At 36.6% G+C, this 21,874-nt stretch overlaps 1 protein-coding gene across 3 annotated transcripts in view; it reads left to right on the forward strand.

The window, feature by feature from the left end:
- LOC147871358 (pancreatic triacylglycerol lipase-like) overlaps positions 1-21,421 on the forward strand; it is a 125,126-nt gene extending 103,705 nt beyond the window's left edge. For 2 of the 3 annotated variants that reach the window (XM_087339964.1, XM_087339965.1), the window contains 4 exons: positions 2,172-2,325; positions 3,217-3,343; positions 10,672-10,875; positions 13,144-21,421. In XM_087339964.1, the coding sequence (XP_087196090.1) occupies positions 2,172-2,325; positions 3,217-3,343; positions 10,672-10,875; positions 13,144-13,252 (594 nt within the window). In that variant the 3' untranslated portion in view covers positions 13,253-21,421. Of the gene's footprint in view, positions 1-2,171; positions 2,326-3,216; positions 3,344-4,866; positions 5,397-10,671; positions 10,876-13,143 lie in introns of those variants that run through there. The other variant, XM_087339966.1, reaches the window with a different exon arrangement.
- The last annotated feature ends 453 nt before the right edge of the window (positions 21,422-21,874 follow it).

Consider the following 21,874-nt stretch of genomic DNA (forward strand, 5'->3'; position numbering starts at 1 on the left):
ACCAGACTACACAGCGCAACAACCCAGAAGACAGAAATCTTCATACTCATCGCCCTGATGACGGAGGCAGTATGACCTCTGAAACGTTGGTTAACATCGACCAGACTACACAGCGCAACAACCCAGAAGACAGAAATCTTCATACTCTGATGACGGAGGCAGTATGACCTCTGAAACGTTGGTAAACTTCTACCAGACTACACAGCGCAACAACCCAGAAGACAGAAATCTTCATACTCTGATGACGGAGGCAGTATGACCTCTGAAACGTTGGTTAACATCGACCAGACTACACAGCGCAACAACCCAGAAGACAACCATCTTCAAACGCACTGCCATAAAAACCTCAAATCCTACTTTAACAATGTGTAAGTCTTCTGTGCTGTACATTTTAGTCTATTTTCAATCTTTCGCGTTGAAAAATCAGTTCCGCTGCTAGCAAGAGCCTGTGAAGCATCAATAAACCTTTACCAGGCTCATCATCATTAGTCCGGCTTCCAATGTTGAAAGTTGGTCACCCATCATTAGACTCGTTTCACAATCTGTCTCCATCGGTCCGATCTTCTACCTCTCTCAGTAGGAGGCCAAGCGACAGATTCGACTTCTCCTCCACCTGGTCCACCCATCGCCTTGAGAATCTTCCGCGCGATCTTTTCCCTTCAACCTTTCCCTGGACAATAATTTTTTCCATGCTATCATCCTACCGTCATACAATATGCCCAAAGAACTGTAGAATTCGCTAATAGCACATGGAGGACAGTCTCTTCTGTACATTGAGTTCGTTGAGTATCGAGTTATTGGTTCTTTTCTCCATCCATGATACTCTCAGCATCCTCCTGTATGCCCACATCTCAAAAGAATCGATTCTTCTTCTGTCTTCTGCCTTAATTGTTCACGTTTCTGCGCCATGGAAACACCAGAGTCTTCAACAGTCTCAGTTTAGTGCATCTACTTATATTGTGATCCTTCCAAATGACAGTCAGCTTTGATACAGCATCTCTAGCTAGTACTATTCTTCGACGTATTTCCTTAGTAGAACCACCACCTTTCCCAACCATGGAACCTAGGTAGATAAAACGATTCACTTTTTCATACTCTTGCAGTAAGTCTGTTTGTGGCAGGGACTCAGCTCGATCTATTATCATAATCTCTGTCTTATCCTTATTAATGGACAAGCCAGGCTTCTCACTTTCCTCCTTACCAGACTACACAGCGCTAAAACCGAGAAGACGGCAGTTTTCATTGTTAAAGTAGTTTTTAAACCCAGACACACAAGAGACACAATGACAGACTGGATTCTGGATAACAGTCATCGTAAATGTATCAAAAATAAAAATTATGCAAAACCACAATCATTAATCAGTGCCTATTAGCTGCACTATCATTTTGCACTTTTTACCTCAGCTGGGAATACAACTTTATTTGCATTCCATAAAATGTCACATGATGTTATTAGTTTGGCAGCATGATACGCATTATGATATGTTTAGAATTTGTAAAGCTTGACTGTCATGAAATACGGGTGTATTTTCTGTCTTTTCACTTGTTTATTACATCCCGGAATAGTCTGCCATGCTTCACATTTGTACCTATAATGGTTTGTAATTATTTTTGTTGAAAGTAAAGTAATCTTTATTTCATGTGGTTACAGTGTTGTTGTAAGACTTGAGGTTCTCACAGCAGTGAGTATGAAGATTTCCGTCTTCTGGGTTGTTGCGCTGTGTAGTCTGGTCGATGTTTACCAACGTTTCAGAGGTCATACTGCCTCCGTCATCAGAGTATGAAGATATCCGTCTTCTGGGTTATTGTGCTGTGTAGTCTGGTCGATGTTTACCAACGTTTCAGAGGTCATACTGCCTCCGTCATCAGGGCGATGAGTATGAAGATTTCTGTCTTCTGGGTTCTTGCGCTGTGTAGTCTGGTCGATGTTAACCAACGTTTCAGAGGTCATACTGCCTCCGTCATCAGGGCGATGAATATGTTGTTTGCCATTTTTACAATGTAATAATACACAATAAAACATCTTGCCTAATATCATACAAAACTTTCACATTGCTATGTGCTTCATATTGGAAAGAGTGAAGGAAGATTCAGCATAAGAAAACTTTGATTGTAATTGGTGGATGCTCTAGGTCATTAGCCGTTCATTTCAGTGAGTATGTTCATTGCAGGGCCGCTGTTTCTCCTGTCATGGTTCTAATGCCAGTGAATGTGCAGTGATGGGACTGAGAGCAGACGAAATGCTAAGCAATTCCCTTGACAATGGGGAACTCGTCCCTGGAGGAAAGTATTTCATCACTACAGGAAAAGATTTCCCATATTGCCGTACGTATGTTTAACCTCCCCATATGAAGAGTTTCATTCCTGCATTTATTAATATATATTATTCTGTTTGTAGACGTTAGTCCCGTTTAAATACTTCCTGCACAAGTTTTGTAGTTTACATGAGCATCTGTGCCAGTATGATTTATGTATGTTGATAAAATGAAAATCACGTGCTTTAAGCCAAATTGGCTGGTTAGGTTACTTTCGCCCTTTACAGAGGTGTGAGTTCAGGTTGTGTTCTTTGGGGTTGTGTCACTGTGTAGTCTTATAGGTGGATACTGACATTTTGGAGGAACCTACTGCCTCATTCCTCAGGATTACATGGTTTGTGAACCCAGATGACCACAGTCTGGGCTCATCCTTCATAGTTGAAAGATTCTGGGTTTGGTTCTTGATCCAGAAACCAGCTAGATTGAACGATGTTTTTTTCTTCTGCGCATGCCCTACTCACTTTCACATTGACAATCATCAATACTGTAACATATGCAGCTGATAAAATGTGTTTCACTTACTCAAGAAACAGTACAATATTATGAAGTAAATGTATGCAAGAAAATGCAAAAATACGAAACAGAAGTTTCAGCATTATACCCCCGGTGTTTTATAGAAAATATAAACTGTGTGAGTTGTCGTTGCTAGCAATGTAAATAACTGAAATCAGTGGACATGCTATTTAAATGTTACGCTGCATATTGTTTTCAATTTAACATCCATCACAAATGTCATGGACAAATGCTCACCCTGAAAGCAATCAGGACACAACGCTATACATAAATTTATAATTTCCATAAACTCCAGGAAGTATGATCATTCTAAGTTGAACTGATTTTCAAATCCTGCTTCACTACTTTTGTTTAAATAATTGTTATAATTGATATTTTCTTCTGTTAGGTCGTCACTATAAGGTGACGATAGATTTGGCTAAACCACCACGAGCTGAAAATTGGGTTCAGGGCTTCATGAGAATATCACTACACAGTGACACGGGTATCATTCGAAACCTGGACCTCACGCCAAGGTATGAACAGTAAGGAATAATAGCGACATAGATTATCGCTAATCTTAGCAGCCGTCACCAAATTGCATGCTTCATAGTCAAAGTAAAATTATGAAACATTACAACACACACCAAGGAGTGAAGACAGCTCAGAATTTGCAGCATAGCAAAGCAAGCAACACTGTACCGCAGACTCAGATCCATGTTTTGGAGGGGATGATCATTCTCTGACCTCGAAGCGCACGGTTTGGTGATTAAATTTAAATGTATGCGTCTCTGCCTAAAGTGTTAAAACTTAATATCTGATAATTATTATATTTGTTTACCGTCAAATCACAATAAAATAGTAAGATAAGATAATTAAAATGATTAAAATATCGTCTTATGTTCCATATCGAGCATTTGATTTACATCGGAACATTCACAACATGTTTCGGTTTATCAAACCGTCATCAGGTGTAAATTATAAACTTTTAAACTGAAATTACAATTATTTATAGTTTTTTACAATTTTATACTTTTATCATCTTTCTCAGTATATTTTTTGGAAGTTGTGTTTAGATATTATTAAAATAACATTATTGTTGAGGTGGTGTTTTGATGTTTTACCTGTCATATATGAAATAGCAATCGGTTCAGATGTGTTCAGAGGAGAGATCCAGAAGTGTTACCATCTCAGAACGAGGTTCGTTATTGACTGTGTTACCATCTCAGAACGAGGTTCGTTATTGACACAGTCAATAACGAACCTCGTTCTGAGATGGTAACACTTCTGGATCTCTCCTCTGAACACATCTGAACCGATTGCTATTTCATATATGACAGGTAAAACATCAAAACACCACCTCAGCAATAATGTTATATTAATAATATCTAAACACAACTTCCAAAAAATATACTGAGAAAGATGATAAAAGTATAAAATTGTAAAACTATAAATAATTGTAATTTGAGTTTAAAAGTTTATAATTTACACCTGATGACGGTTTGATAAACCGAAACATGTTGTGAATGTTCCGATGTAAATCGAATGCTCGATATGGAACATAAGATGATATTTTAATCATTTTAATTATCTTATCTTACTATTTTATTGTGATTTGACGGTAAACAAATATAATAATTATTTTAATTAATATCACAATATGACGCAACTATACTATCTCATTAATATCTGATATCAGTGAAGTTTGTAGATTTTATAGTCTGCCATTCATTTAAATGGAAAGATGATGCATAGTGAATGAAACTATACTTTGCTGTGTAGTAGAAACAACATTTCATCTTTGACAGTATACAAGTACATTAATTTCTCACCATCTGCAGAGGGGTTACATTTCTAAACAACACTGCAGGTGCAGAACTCTGATTTGCAGGAGGGGGTCTTATGGGAAGTTGGGAGTAAGGGAACCATAGCTGTTATTAACACTTATTGAAGTCTAAGTTCAGAATATACATAATACATTTAAAAATAAATTAGACATAAAATAAACATTGCAATGGTGATCTGAGAGGTATAAAAGTGATTTCATATTTCATTACAGCCTTTCGCACAGCAAATGTGGATTGGTTGGTATTGAAGACATTGATCTTTTCTGGCCACACTCGAATAAAAACTGCAAATATGTAAATCCATTTACCACTGTTGGCAAAATTTGGTACAGATGGGAAATTATGGATACTTGAAACATACTTTATTTATGTTCTTTTTCCTAAATATTTTTATACTTTAACCTTTAAAGTACCAGGCTTTTAAATCCGTATATTCCAAGCTGGCCTGAATTAAATCCCAGTTACACTGTGCTGTGCATGTGTATGTGTGTGTGTATGTATATATATATATATAACAATGTATCTTTATTAAAAATCCACATGCAACAATGAAATAAATTACATATTGTTCAGAAGATCTTACTTAACCACTTGGAACCATTCGTCAGACTGTCAACTCCGGAAGATTACTTTTAATTGGAAGGAATGTCTCACACATTTACATTTTCTGCCATCATTAGTTCCATGTTTTGAAAAATGTATTATTAATATATTTACCTTAAATGTGAATTTATCATGTAAATGTTTCTTTTGCGTCAGACATGCAAATGTAGAATATTTTTTGTTGCTGTCCACACACAAAGATAGCTTCAACCAACTTTTCTCCGCCTTATGACAGCCTAAAATTTGAGGGTCAGTTTTTTTTGGTACAGTTTCCAGCAAGTTGAAATGCACAAAGTTTCTTTTTCCCCCCTCCCACTCGAAGCTCTGTGACTTATGCCAGACCTCTTGCCCATCCTGTCACGTGTATCAACATAGCTCATGTGTGTTGTAGTTTGCACTGCTCGGGGCTTCAAAGCATTATTCGAACCGAAAGGTCCCATTGCCTGCCTCTCTTGTCTTTCCAGCACACTGCTGTGATGTTGTCATGATCTCAACTTACAGTACCCTTTTTTCTTCTCAGGGCCCTTGAACCAAAAATTTTGGGGCAGTTCTTCTGTTATGCCAAACAGTGTCGTAACAGGCACTTTTCCTGTTGTAGAGGTCACTGATGGTAGTTCACCTCAAAGTATCATGAACAATTTAGGTACATTCAGTTGTCAGCTTCCACAGGCGATCCTACTCCTACGTTTCTCTGTAGTTGGTGTAGGGAGACAACAGCATAATATCGAAATATGAACAGATATGTTTTTTAATAATTGCTTTAGACAAGAAAGATATTTAGTACTGTTTGTGGTGCACCAGCACATCTTCTGGTGTCTCCTATGTAGAATAGGTTGCATGGAAAACTTCCTTTTCTTTGCTTGTGATACTCTGTGGTGGCAGGGTATCACAAGTAAAGAGTTGCTTGTGGGATATAATAACACTGACAGGAGTACAGATTTGATTCCACCAATAATAATGTGACCAAAAACTGTGCTAGGAATATTTTGAGTATCCAGTTAAAATAAGAATAATTCTTGATGTCAGGTGTTGCATTACGAGTCAACGCAACCCTGGGTCTTACAAATCCTTGTACCTGCCCGATACTCCTGCTGCTGCTACCCACTGCTGTTCTCGTCATTTCTCTTTTGAATAAGAAAGAACGTGTATTCCAGACAGTTGGCTCCTCATCTACAAGCTTCTCTCTTGTTCTAGATACAGTCCTCATACCATATTTTCTTCACTCAGTGGAGACATTTCAAGGGACCTGCTATTTATTTATTGATAATAAATTTTGTTGTGTAAATGAGAAAAATAATGCAAGTACATAATGGACATCGGCCCACACACCAATGATAAATGTACAGTGAAGTGAACACCAAATCGGATCATGCAGATATGAGTGTGAGAGTAAATGACGAAAAAAGTAAAGCCATCCCACTACACACCATGTAGGTCATTTGGGGGGAATGGAGGTATAGCTCCTACTTTTTCTTGACCTTGGCAGTAGATGAGGGTGAATTGTCAGCATCACGACCCGGCCGCACTTTACCCCTGGGAAAGAATCTCAGTACCCATTGGATAGGAGGCTGTGTGGGCCCCAGAGCAGGCCTGGATGCAGAGGCTAGAGGAAAAGTCCTCTACTCCCATCGGGGATCGAACCCCAGTCATCCAGCCCGTAGCTAGTCACTATACTGACTGAGCTATCCCGACTCCCAGTAAATGACATGAAACCTTCGGAATTTGTTGCTTCAGCGAATCTTGGAATTGCAAAAGAAAATTACTAATGAAAGTATTTAATCGCATAGAATCCCTAAATGAAGCACACATATGTGTCTTTGGAACTACACTCTGAAAATAATGTTATACTCAACCTATAAATAAATCAGGAAACACTTCACAGCCCTGTGCTTAACGTTCATTTGCAAGTTTCGGAGTATAGCGGAAAATGAGACGGTAATTCCCCTTAAAATTCCTACCTGCTAGTTGATAAGGGAGGCTGTGTAAAAATAATTATAAAAGAAAGAAAAGTGGCCCTTTTGACAAGAAAATTTATGAAGGTTATGCGGTCATCCTTCTAGAGTACACTGACATCTCTTCATAGATCAGAATCAATCTGATGATCACAAATCCATGTCTTAAAACCTACGGTGGTCCAAGTAAGGATGTTAGTGCTGTGTCTTAAAAGACATGGTGAGCATTTAAACATTAAGTGGGTCATCTGAGAATCAAGCTTCCATCTACCTGTGTCTACCCATAGGTCCTCATTTCCTTCCCATGGTATTCATTCCATCTGTGTGACATCTTTCTTAACCTTTTGTTCCCATCTTGACCATGGTCTCCCTCGTGGGCGTTTTCCCTTTACTTTCATGTTCAAAATCTTCTTTGTACTTCTCCTCTTATTCATTATTAAAACATGTCCATTCCATCTCATTCAGTTATTTTTCAGTCTATCTTCCAGTGTGTTAATGTTTTTATTTCTTACTCTGTTTTGGTCTTTCACTCGAACCTCTTAAAAAATCTCTTCTCTGCTGCCATCAATCTGCCTTTGTCCACATCCAAGTTTCTGCTTCAGACATTAACATGTGGCAACATTTAAGTAGGCATATTTTCCCCTTAGACATTTTCCATTTCCAGAGCACGTAGCTCATCAATTGGTAACATTTTCCTCTCTTTATACTTTCTTCCTTCTTTCTTCCATTTGTACTATTCTACTTTCTAAGTGTCGTGCTTAAAGTTCTCCAATCTTATTTCATGATTATATCACATTACATTTTATCTTTCCCATGCCTGCTGTCTTACAGCAGATTTTCATAACCACACATTCATTTAAAGTGAAGATATCCGTCTTCTGGGTTATTGCGCTGTGTAGTCTGGTCGATGTTAACCAATGTTTCAGAGGTCATACTGCCTCCGTCATCGCCCTGATGACGGAGGCAGTATGACCTCTGAAACGTTGGTTAACATCGACCAGACTACACAGCGCAATAACCCAGAAGACGGATATCTTCATACTCACCGCTGTGAGAACCTCAAGTCTTTCATTTAAAGTGACTTGTAATCTCCAAAATATTTACATATTATGACAACCTTTTGGAATGTCTTCCCTAAACTGCTTCTGTTTTGCTACCATACGACTTTGTAATCTACCTATTCCTTCACTTTCCACTATAAATTTTCTTGTCCTTTTTTTAGTGTTCTCATTATGTCATCCATTGCCATAAGACAGAAAAAACTTTCCTGTCTAACCCCTCTGTATGTCTTCAAACTTTCAGATTCCATTGCTTCCACATCAGAAGTGTGAGGAGTGAATGTTAGTATTGTCAAGTATTAAGAAATAACTCCCCCACTCTTATGAATTATCAGTAATATTTTAATAGCCTTAGCCATACAGTCATTCAGATATGTATAAAACATGCATACAAACAAAACTGTTTACACTTTGAAGGACACTAATGCCAAACACGTTTCGACCTCAAGAGGTCATCATCAGTGGCAAAACAAATTAATTCATATAATACAAATCTGTAGAAAACCATAATCTTTTTGATTTTTATTATATGAATTAATTTGTTTTGCCACTGACGATGGCCTCTTGAGGTCGAAACGCTTTTGGCATCAGTGTCCCTCAAAGTGTAAACAGTTTTGTTTGTATGCATGATTTACTTTCCAATACACATTCAAATATGGTTGTCAGGCCATGAACGAAGAAACAATAAGTGACTCCAAAACTGAAAAATACAATTTCCCGGTTATGATATCAACATATCGCAGATATAAAGAGAAGTTCTATGAAAACAAAATGCTTGTTAACCAACTTTAACCTTTAAAGACCTTACACTGGTATCCCTAGTTGGCCCACCATAGACTTTAAGACATGGCACACATCACATCATGTAACATGGCTTCAACGTGATTTATTTTCAGTTAATAAATATCACGCCCCTTGAATGGTCTCCATTTAAGTGAACAAAATATGGTACGATGACTGTATCTAAACCAAGATTCAGGAGAGAAGCTTGGGACATAGCTTATTTTTTTACAGAGATTTTATCGAAATAACTTGCAGATGATGGTACACGGAGAGCAGAGATAGTATCGGACAGATACAAGGATTTACAAGACCCAGTGTTGGGTTGGCTCATAATGCATTACCTAATATCAAGGATTATTCTTATTCCATTGCAGCCTCCTCAACTCTTCTTTGTGTAATTTATGATCAAGTTATTATTACAAGAATCAAACATGTATTGCCATCAGGATTACATCCTGCAAGAAATTTGTGGCCTCCCACTGCAGGGTATCACAAGCAAAGAAAAGAAAGTTTTCCATGCAACCTATTCTACGTAGGAGACACCAGAAGGTGTGCTGGTGCACCACAAACAGTACTAAATATCTTTCTTGTCAAAAGCAATTATTAAAAAACATATCTGTTCATATTTCGATATTATGCTGTTGTCTCCCTACACCAACTACAGAGAAACGCAGGAGTAGGATTGCCTGTGGAAGCTGACAACTGAATGTACCTAAATTGTTCATGATACTTTGAGGTGAACTACCATCAGTGACCTCTACAACAGGAAAAGTGCCTGTTACGACACTGTTTGGCATAACAGAAGAACTGCCCCAAAATTTTTGGTTCAAGGGCCCTGAGAATAAAAAAGGGTACTGTAAGTTGAGATCATGACAACATCACAGCAGTGTGCTGGAAAGACAAGAGAGACAGGCAATGGGACCTTTCGGTGCGAATAATGCTTTGAAGCCCCGAGCAGTGCAAACTACAACATGCAGCGTAGCATAACTGTGGGATATGGGGTTTTAAAAGTCTCGTCTTTCATGTGTGTGTATGTGTATCAACTATGTATAGAAGGTACTTCTCTGCGTATAAACGTACTGTGAATAATTTTAACATAGACATTTTTATTTATGAATTTGATATTATTGTTGCATTTTTTTTCACTAATCTTCATTTAGGCGCATTTTCATCTAAAAGTTTAAATTATGAGCCTTTTTGTTTTACCATGTCTCTGTGTTCCTGTCAGTTTTATCCTTACGTAATAAATCAAAAATGCTAAACATATCTGAAATTGGGGCATTTATTAACATTTGTCACACTTTCCCCAATTTCAATTTAAATTGGACCACTGGCACTGTACATGAAGGCTCACATGCATTATGAGTCAAATTTCAAATTCTGGTGAGTATACCTAAATTGTTACACCACGAATATGTTTCCTAACTTATTCGTAGAACTAATAGTGATGTACACTCGGTGCCCGAATGTAAGTGTGGAGCTTCTTACCATCTTACATCATATAAACTGTTCATATGAAAGTGGTCAGGCATAATTATGGCCATGCATTTAACTTTCTACACAAAGAAGTAAAGTTCTGGATTGTGCGCTAAAACTTATACCGTTGAATCCTTTCGTCCAGTGGTTATGTTAAACTACAGCATGGACAGTCTCGCAGCTTTGTGGTGACACATCCTACTGACTTAGGGAAGGTCCACAAGGTAGAGTTCTACTGGGAGTACGACATGGACGTTCTGCAGCCTCGCTCGCTCTGCTTCTTCTGGTGCAACGATCATCTCTATGTTTCTAATATTCAGGTCACAGAAATGGATGTGACAACAAGAGGGTGAGTTAGTTTAGCTGCCTTTAGGCTCTCAGGAACAGGAAATAGGGTTTTGACAGTTTTAACACGTAGTGTAATTGTTTCTAAAAAGTTATATCGGGAGAAAGGTAAAATATTTACTTTTTTAAATATGTGGAATATGATTAAAGCCATTGAAATTATAATTTTTTTTCAGAATGGCCTCCTGCTGCCACAGTTTGCTTCATATTGAAGATGTCTGTCTTCTGGGTCGTTGCACCGTGATGATGGAGGCAGCAAGGACCTCTGAAACGTCGGTAAACTTTTACCAGACTACACGACGCAACAACCCAGAAGACACGTCATCTTCAGACTCACCGCTGTGAAAACCTCAAATATTACATTGCTTCAAACTATTTAAACATTTATTTTTATCTGGGGGTAGCAACTGATCATTGCTTGCTTAAAAAGGGATGCTTCTAATCAGCTAGCGGACATCAGCATCTTTTGATGAGAAGAGATGTAATATAATTAAATGAGTGACTGATGCCAGTAAAGGAGATGTACAGTCAGACCAGTGATAAAGTGTGGTTTAATTCCCAGTCTGGTTGATTGATTTTCACTTATTCAAAAGTTTAAAGTTCTTTTATATTAATTCAACTATATCATATAACTAGAATATTTAGTTTGTTACAGAAAGGGTGTCCAAACTGTAGGTGCAAACTGCATGCGGCTTCTTACAGATTCCACTACAGCATAAGTTCATTGAAATGTAATGGTCTGAAAGAAAAGTAAACCTATGAATAACAATTAAATATGTTTATAGAATCGGCATAATTTGTAAATGTATCATCATTTCTCGCTGAATTTCAAAGAGACAGATCTATTATATGATTACATTTGGCGCTGTTTTTAAACCATTCTTAGTGCCTTTATAAACATGTTTGTTGCCAGTCAGACAATGCAGGCCTGATAATAACAATTATATGAAATTACTAAATTATTAATCATAATAAGAGTGACAAAAGCTATTCTATAAACTACCTACAATCCATCTAACCAGTCTATGCCATGCAGGCTCTGGGGGGGATAGCCCCTACTCCAATCAGTATGGTAATTAATTAATATATTGTTTTATGGTGTTAACGTACAAACATTTATTTAATTATCTTGGCATGTTCCATTAACTCTGTAACACTGACAGTCAGAAGAAAGTATTAATATTGGTCTGCGGGGTTGTAGGTAAATACCAGTATTTTGGAGGAACATACTGCCTCTGTCTTCAGTCCTTTATGCTGTATGCCATCAGTGTTTATAATAATTGCACAAGTAATGTTGTACTGCAACTCCTATACTTGAACATTTGCTTCTCTTGTGATATTTGAGTTTCTCATGACAATGAAGACGTCAGTCTTCATCTTCTGGGTTGTAATGTTGTGTGTGCTTCCGATACCATTCGTTTGGAGAAATCTATTGTCTCCATCCTCAGACTGAGGATATAATTAATGCCTTTAAATTGGTGTATCCTGTCACAGTGTATTATTGACACATTGAGTAGTATAGTTCTTTAATTAAATTTTTTGCACTATTTTACAGTAAACTTACTTCAGTAACTACCATCAACTACTGTCTGTTTTCCTCCATATCCCTTTGCTATCATTATATTAATTTCAGATCATAACTATGTATCTTTTCTAGAAACAGAAAAGAATTTATGCCAAAGGCATTACAGTCTGATGTTTCATATATATCTACTGTTCAAAGTTATTGACACTACATATTGGTTAGAAATGATTTCTGTATTTTATGCCACGTGCTAATCTGTTATACAATGAGGCATTTCTTTTTTACAGGTTTTATGAAGTTCAGTTTGAATGTCCTGTCATGCACAAATTATAATTGACTAATACAAAATCTTCATACTCACCGCTGTGAAAACCTCAAATCTTACAAAATTAAATTTGCTTAAGAATTTTTAGTGTAGACCCCACAGAACCAAAATTTATTAAAGCATATGTGGTAGTTTTGAAAATTCAGTATTAAATTTGACGGGACATTACATTCCCAAGGTTTATACGGCATTTATTCAAAGAATAGAAATGTAGAGAAACATTGAAAGAACAATTTGAACTCGGTGGCTAGGAATAAGGCTGACGGTACAACAGTACTACTGTAAGTCACTTTCTGTGAGACAACTTAAATGTTATTTTATTTTCATTGCTTTATTTATATAAATAAGCTTCCCAAGACTAGCCAAATATAAATTTGTTGATGTTGAAACATTTAAGAACTGTAATTTTCACTGCTTTTCAGGAAGAGGGCAACAGCAGATGTAATGAGCAAACTCTGCGGTCCAGGAAATCGGGAATATATGGACATCGCTTCAAGGTCATCAGCGTCTTTCTATGATAACTGTCCATAGCACGACTGAGCACATGTTACAGTTCCTGAAACATTCAGTGAAATTGGTTTTCAGACGCTCCCAGTAAAATCTGAATTGTGACGTAAATTAATCAGTGTATGTAAACTGTAACTGTGCGTTACAAGGGTTTCTTTTCAACTTGGTTGCCATTGACAACCGTTATCATGGCTGTGCAGAGGCAATGAACGTTGAACTTCCCGACGTTCCGTCCTAGTATTCATGATGCTCTCCTCGGGTTCCAGAGCCTGGGGAAGAGCATGATCTGGTATGGGCAGTTCTAGTCCAACTTCTGACCTCCGTCTCATCACTCAGATGATACTATAGACTACATTAGTCCTTCGTGACAAGAGATCTGTTGATATAAAACAAATGGCCGGGCGATGAACGAAGTGCATGAAGTAGAATAACCTTAAGCATGACTGTGCAGTACGGCATCAGATTGTGATTATTAATTACAGTTTGTTGGATAGTCCGAAAAGCAAAGCAGTTGTTGCATGCTTTCTCTTCAAGACATTGTTATTTTATCCTGCATTTTTACAAATTGACGAATAGTGGTTTTCGGGTAATTTCCAACTCCGTCCACAAATAAGATGGTGGCTGCAAGACTTACGTATTATTTTATTTATTTTGAACGCAATATATGGAGGTAAATATATTTGTTAACAGTATTTGGAAAAGCTGCATTTGTTTCAGCTGATAATATTGGCATTATATTTTCTATGGGTGGATATCAAATTGCCATTAATATAAACAGCTGGTGGCCACAGTCAGATATTCTCTTGTAGAAATAGTTTAAACATAATTGATAATAGGATTCTCAGCAGGAATGTTGAATTCCCTATCGGCGTTGTGATGTATATATATATCGACTTCATGACGTCACCGATGCCTTCCGATATGCAATCGCTGTCCTTCTGTTTCTGCCTTTGCATCGTGAACTCTTTCCATCTTCCACTGGTCTTTCTCCTTTCTGGGGGCATCAGCTCCAGCACTTGTGTGGACTGTCTGTTGTCTGCCGTTCTTTATTAAACGTGTTGTTTTATTTTTATATCATCAGAAATAGAATTTTGTTAAGTACATTTTTTCTCCACTTGCATACTTGGGATTTTATCTTCCCTTGATATTGTTGTTTATCGTCTCCAAAAATCCATTTACACTGCCAATATATATGTTTTTCTTTCTTATATACATATATAAATTTGCAGCTTTGTAATAATTGTGACAGTTCAGAGATATACATACTCGTATATCAAAAAGTAAACTTTCTTATCATATCCAAAAGTGTGTTGTGAAATTCAAAGTTGTTGTCATGGTAGTAGTTACAAAAACAACTTCAATTTAAGAATATTTTTAAATTTATGAAGTATTTCCATTCCACTTCCAGCTGCCTGTATAAACATAGTTAATTTATGTCAAAATTATGAAAATAAATCAACACAGATATTAAAATAAGAAACATAAATTCAGTTCCCTTAATCTGCTTTACAAATATTTTACATTTTATAAGATGTGCTATTAATTTTCACAGATTTTCATTAAAGCGTGTTTATGTCTACAAGCTTCCAAGGTCCTCTGAATTTTGAATAGCATCCCTCTGATTAAGAAAAAGCCACTAGTCACCCACCTGATCACCATATTCTTTGCCTTTTATGGAACATGGTGCCTGAAGGTGTTATTCCCATTTCCACAAGAACCACAATTATATTTTTTATTCAGACCCATTTGTCCGCATTTTACACCTTTTCTTAACATCCATTGCTGAATGTTATACTTAAGTGGTTAGAACTCCTGCTTCATACGAGGCTGGTCTACAAAGTAAGTTTCCCTGGGGCCGTTTACAGAAACAAAACACAATTTCATGGAAATATTTATTGCAACAGATACAGCAAGTGTCCAGCTATTTTTCAACATATTCGCCACCGGAATTGAGACATTTGTCATACCGTGGGACCAACTTTTGAATACCTGTGTCGTAGAAGTCTGCCGCCTGGGATTGGAACCACTGTGTGACAACCATCTCCGCCTCTCTGTCATTCTCAAAACGCTGACGCTGACCGGACAGGAATTTCTTGAGGTGTAGGAAAAGATGGAAATCACTGGGAGCGAGGTCCGGGCTGTAGGGTGAATGATTAAACACCTCCCAGCTGAACTCCTGCAGGAGACTTGCTGTCCGTCGAGCCGTGTGCGGCCTAGCGTTATCACTGACCGCACTTCACAGTCGGCGGGAGCTGGAATAAGAACCTCCATCTTCAACAGCTGCAACGATGCTACTGTGAGAACGCGGGAGGTGCCGTTAGTGCATGCGCCATGCTACGTCATTGCTCTATCACGTACGCACAGTCGCTTCGCGCAATATAAGGTTTGCTAGCTGTGGGACGAGTGGGAAACTTACTTTTGGGACGCGCCTCGTATTTTGTAAGTTTCTGGTTGAAGTCTTGGCACAGAGACTGGCTAAACTGACTGCGGTTTTCATGGTTTTTCTCAGCTCCTCCAATCAAATTCTGGGATGGTACCGTGAAGTAGGTCGTTGCTGCTTTATCCCACACCCTTTTTAGTTTATTATTTATTAATCATTCTGTCACTTGTCACTTTACGGAATGTCCCAAAAAGATGTATGCATGCACTCAGTGATTGAAATAAAGACATTTTAATAAACTAAACCATTTCATACTTCAGCATTGATGCTTAGTGAATTAGTGAATATAGTGTAGCTGTTCAGAATGACCACTGTTAACTTCTTGGCACAGTTGAAAGTAGTGAGCAACTGACGAGTGGACAAATGGCCACCAAAGCTGCTGCTGGCTTTGTGCTGTATGTTGCATCCTTCAAGTATTTGTCAAATCATTGGGTGGGGGCAGTTGACAGACCCTCTGTGCTCTATCAATCAGTCGGAAAAAGTTGTCAAGATAAAGATATTACAGTGCCATCTTTTAAGTGTAGGCCACACTAGGTTCCCCTCATAAACACAACACACAGAGATGGATAATGAGGTTAATATTCCATATGATAATGTGTATACATCTTTTTGGGGAACAGGGTATATCTGAGAAACTGAAAGGGTCTTTAAGTAAACTAAAAATAATTAATTTAACTCCCATTTCAATATAAGCCTAGGTCTTTAATGTGGTTCCCTATCTTCAGGTTTTGCATTTCTTGTATTCCCATGTATGCTACATGTCTCGCCCAGCTTATCTTTGATTTGTGGAGTACAATTATATGACTTCTCACTGGTTTTCCCCTCCATCATCTTGATTCTCTCTCTCTTCCTCCAAACATTCTCCTGTGTGTAGTAATTTCTCATTTGACCTATACAAGGTACATAAAATGTAGTTGCTTTGTAGCATTGAGGTTAATGTTGACAGAATATTTTAACCATCACTGCCACTGATAACTTACACTTATCACAATATTTTCCTTCTATTCAAAGATGAATTTTGGCCTCAAAGGCCATTATCATTTTATAGTAGATTCCCAGTTATCCAACATTCTACTTTATCCAATGTGCCGTGTCAGAATGTTCCATTTTGTCAACAGTTTACTGCGCCTGGAGTGGAATGAATCACTCCCCCGCCGTGCATCTTTTGCGTTTTATGTACTCGGTTGTTACAGACATGCTGGCATGACCTTACTGGGAGGGGGGAGGGGCTCAAAAGCAAATACTCATTACTAATTTTTCAAAAAAAAATGTCTTTTTGACATTTTTTTGTTTGATGTCATATTGTATTTTTGTCATAATTTAATAATATTGTAGATTGTTATAAATTGAGTTGATATTACCCATTATATTCATTAGTTTTCTGTATTATCTGACATTTTAGTATCTGACCATCCTTCGCTCCTGTTTAGGTTCAATAATCAGGACTCTGGTGTACATCTGTAATCTATTTTCCATATGTCACGTACTTTATTGCACACCTTATTTGTGTAATCATTTTCTTTTAAAAATTATGAAATGTACTTTTAATGGAAAAATATACCAGGAAGTGAGAATGGTAGCAAATTATGGATGACAGCATGGGCTTTGTAGAGGCAACACAAATGAGAGTTCTGAGATCAGCATTAGGAGTGACAACAAGTAAGATAAGAAATACATATATTTATTTTTCCAGTCTATACACAAAACTTGTTTTAAAATAATGTTGTTTAAAATTTTTTATAACATTTACAATATAAATTGCATTATGTTATATTTTATGGCGCTTTTCTGTGTCGTATAATATTACATCTATCACAGCGCTTTTGATTCTGACGACATGTTTCGATGTTTACCACATCATCTTCAGGCTTATCAATTCATACATTTTTAAAAACTATTGTACATTTTTGTGCATTGCGTTTATTGAGTTTTTAATTTTCAGTCTTCATCTTGATTTGGAGTATGCATTTTGATGTTCATTATCAGGTTGTATTTTGATGTATCGGACGTCTGATATCCACAGACGATAAACTATTTAGGTAAAAATTGGGTATTTATAATATTAACGTGAAATTAAACATACAGAAAGTAATGGTTACAATATATAAAGCATATTTTAGATGATTGGCTGCCAAGGAAAATTTTACACTGTTGGCTAGAAAGTGGGAGAAAAACATGAAGACCTGTGGATAAATCAGACTGGAATCAAAACGAGTTAATCCTGCCACTTGAAAAACAAGACAGTTTTTAAGAAGATAAAAGATCATGAGGTGTATGTTGCAAGTGGTAGATTGATGATGGCCTGTGAACCCAGAATGTCTCTGTAGGTGGTCAGTAATAACATAGGTTATACTAGACACTATGGAAAATGTATATTGTTGTCTTTGAGTTTATTTTAAATCTTTTAGTACCATTGTTTGTTATAAAAGATACATTTTTCTACAGAAAACTTCCACAAATAAGACACTGGAATTTATATTATAGTATAGGAATTATTTCAGTTCCTAGGTGCTAAAGTGGTACAAGTCAGATTCTTTTCATGTTGTATAATTCATTTTTTTAATCAAATGAAAAGTGTAAGGTAATTTCATTTTCTTGTTAGGAAATGTTATTAGTTGTAGTAAAAATGTATTTTTGTTGTTTGCAGTAAATTGAGAATAAACACCTAAAACACTCATTTTATACCGTTGTTGACTTGTATCATTTTAGCTCTGATCAGCTCATTTGTAGCTGCCATGCACACAAACTCAACTGACGATTTATTTAATTGGGGAAGTTTGGTGTTAGTAAGTTCACGCTGAAGATGTCTTCCAATCAACACAATTTGGTCAATTTATCTAAAATATATAAAATCATGCATACAAACAAAACTGTTTACACTTTGAAAAACACTTAGTACCAAATGCATTTTGACCTCAAGAGGTCATCATCAGTGACAAACAAATTAATTCATTAGTCTGTCTATTAAAATAATACAGTTCATAAGACGATGGTCTGTTATAATGAGTTAATGTTTTTGCCAATGACGATGATCTCTAAAGGTCGAAACGCGTTTGGCACTAAATGTTTTTCAAAGTGTAAGCAGTTTTGTTGGTATGCACGATTTTATATATTTTAGATAAATGTTCAACACTGCGTGGTATGCAAGGTTTTAATATTATTGATGACAATTTGATGAATTTAAAGTTAAATTAATGATTTCCACTACTGTAAGTTTGACTTCTCTGTAAACCTAATGGATAGAGTCCGAGCATTAAAGTAGTAAGTAAAATGTCTCTATTGTAAAGTGAGTTCTACATTTGCCTCTCATATGATGTCACTGATGTAGCATAGAACTCTTAAAATTAAATTATTTAACTTCATTTCCTTGTAATAAATCAAGATATCGCAGTGTTTTATATTGTCCATAGATCTTAGGTACAATTTCCATGGTTTTTAGTGCTGTAAGTAATATAGTTTAAAGTAACCATTTCTTTGTGCTGACATGTCCAGTACCTGTTGACCATTCTCACATCATTGATTATTTATTCCAATCATGAATGAACTGTTTGATTTGTATTGCACGATTATATTTCAGATATCAGAACATACAATCAATCATGAATTTCTTGTTGCTGAAAGTGTTGCAAATCTGATGTCAAACATCTTGCTAGTAACAAATCTAAAACTTCTTGACGATGGTGAAGAGGCAATTGAATAAAAAAATTTCTTGGATATTATCCATCATCTAGTAAATATAAAACGTAAAACGACGTTTCGGAGATAGAGTCCCTATCTCCGGACGAGAGATAGGGATTAGCTCTATCTAGTTGGCCCAACTGTGTAGGAAGCTGAAGACGGAGATAGAGTCCCATCTCCGAAACGTCGTTTTACGTTTTATATTTACTAGACGATGGATAATATCCAAGAAAATTTTTATTCAATTGAATCTTGCTAGTAAGTTTAGTTTACTTTCACATATTAATAAAGTCCAACTTAATATCAGAAATACCTTCATAGTTGACTTTAATAATCATTGGTTTTGGTATATTTCAGATACCAGCAGTTTTAAAAAATATATCATAATTAAATAAAGATGTATTTCAAAGTGAGAAAAGCATCTTAGTAAGTGATATTGCAGAAAACTTAAGTGGTTGAAGAATCACTGTACAAATTGCTTCCATAGAGCCACTATTTTCATTTCCTGTCAGAAGCCCTTCAGATGTCATAAATGAGGAAGATGAAGTTATGGTTTGTAATGTATTTTTTTTATTTGTCACACCGTAGCTGTAATCAAGCCATGGCAATCCAGGACGGTACCCTGGTACTTCTTTGAGTGACATCATATATAGGCAACCTAGACAAAGGATGTAGTTGGTTCTGAGGTCCCCTCTGAGAATATAATGTAATCAGCATAACCTGGTATAAAATTAGGGGAAAATATGTGTGTGAAACTTTCTATCTCTTCTCCCCCCCCCCCCCCCCCCCCCCGTATTACAATTCTCCTAATGCATAATTTGTGTCAACCCAGAATAGCATGCTACCTCACCCTGGCACTATTACCTTTAAGACTAAACCCCTGAACATGACCAAGTGTATGATTTGAGGTTTTCACAGCGGTGAGTATGAAGATTTCTGTCTTCTGGGTTGTTGCGCTGTGTAGTCTGGTCGATGTTAACCAACGTTTCAGAGGTCATACTACATGGCGCAACAACCCAGAAGACAAAAATCTTCATGACCAATTGTGTTACATTATTCACTAAGGGCAAGTAAGATGGAACATAATTTTGGAATGTAATTATTGTACATTGATCCTCCAGAAATTGATATTATTTTAAGTCCTGTAGTCTTTGACATTCTGTACTTATATCATTTTTTGGAACAGTGATTGTATACCTCTACCTTCTAAAGCAGTGATGCGCAACCAGTGTTCCGCAGCACACAGGTGTGCCACAAGATTTTCACCTCAAATTATAATTATAACCATAATGAGACACACAACTGTTAATCTTGTTTTCTACTCTGTCTCAGTTTTCATTTGCTTCATTATGATTGGGTAGACTGAGGACAGACATTTACTAAATTGAATTGGAAAGCAACACAACCACTTTGCAGCAAAACGTGTACCTCCCCTTTACTTTTATATCCACTCTATGTATTTTTCTGCAATCTACATGTAAAGATATGAATAAGTATCTTTAACTTTAAATGTTCGGACATAGTTAATAAATTTTTGATCAAATGGTGTAAATTATTATATTTTAATTTATTTCAAATAATGAATACATTTAAAATAAATGACATAATAATAAATATGGATAATTGTAAACATCAAATAGAACATTTTTTGGTTGCGGTCAATTTATAATAAGTTGCCACGGCCAGTCATTGCCATAAACCATCTACCTCCCCTGCCATGATATACAAAATGGGGTTGGTGTGTGGACATGACTCTTCCACAGTATTTAGTGTGCCGCAAGTGTTGAAAGGTTGTGCAACACTGTTTTGAAGGAACAGAAAATGGTGGGCTTATGAAGTACTCATTTCATGTACAAGTATTAATTAAATGCACTGTCTTAATTAGATAGTCTTCTCATATACTCATCCACATATGGTTATAATGCATTTATTTTGTTGGCAATACTCATGACATGAGCTATAGTTCAAACAGACTGCTGGTATTCCACGGTCATATTTTTACATACGATTGTCATTCATCTATAGTATGTTATGTTATACAGAGTGTAGTAAATAAAGAATAATATAAAACAAAATGTCTTTGTAATCATAGCAGCAAAGAATGAAAAATATTAAGTATGGAGATATGTAATAACAATACTGTAAAGGCAAGTTCTAAGGAGGCCAAGGATTGACTTTGGGCTGTCATGCCATAGAAGAAGAAGGAGAAGAAGAAAGGCATGTTCTACAAGCATTCAAAATCATGACAGGACAGTGAGTGTCTTTTCATTTATGACGCATGAACTCCATGAAGCTGAGCCCATCTTGTGAAGCTAGTGAAGAAATTTCCCACCTTTTATACAGATTGAAGGTTCATTACTGTCTTCACAAGATCCCACTTTCTAAGCCAGCTTAATGCAATTCAAAACTTTAGCCTTATTTCCCTAACTTCCATTTTAATATCCTTCCAACCAAGCCTAGGTCTTTTGAGGTCTCTTCTGTTCAGGCCTTCCAACGAATTTTTTTTATATATTTCTTATCCCCCCTCC

This window comes from Zootermopsis nevadensis, unplaced genomic scaffold, assembly GCF_977971745.1.
Source record: "Zootermopsis nevadensis isolate Lab colony 2312 unplaced genomic scaffold, Znev_1.0 Znev_ptg000058l, whole genome shotgun sequence".
NCBI classification, from domain to species: Eukaryota; Metazoa; Arthropoda; class Insecta; order Blattodea; family Termopsidae; genus Zootermopsis; species Zootermopsis nevadensis.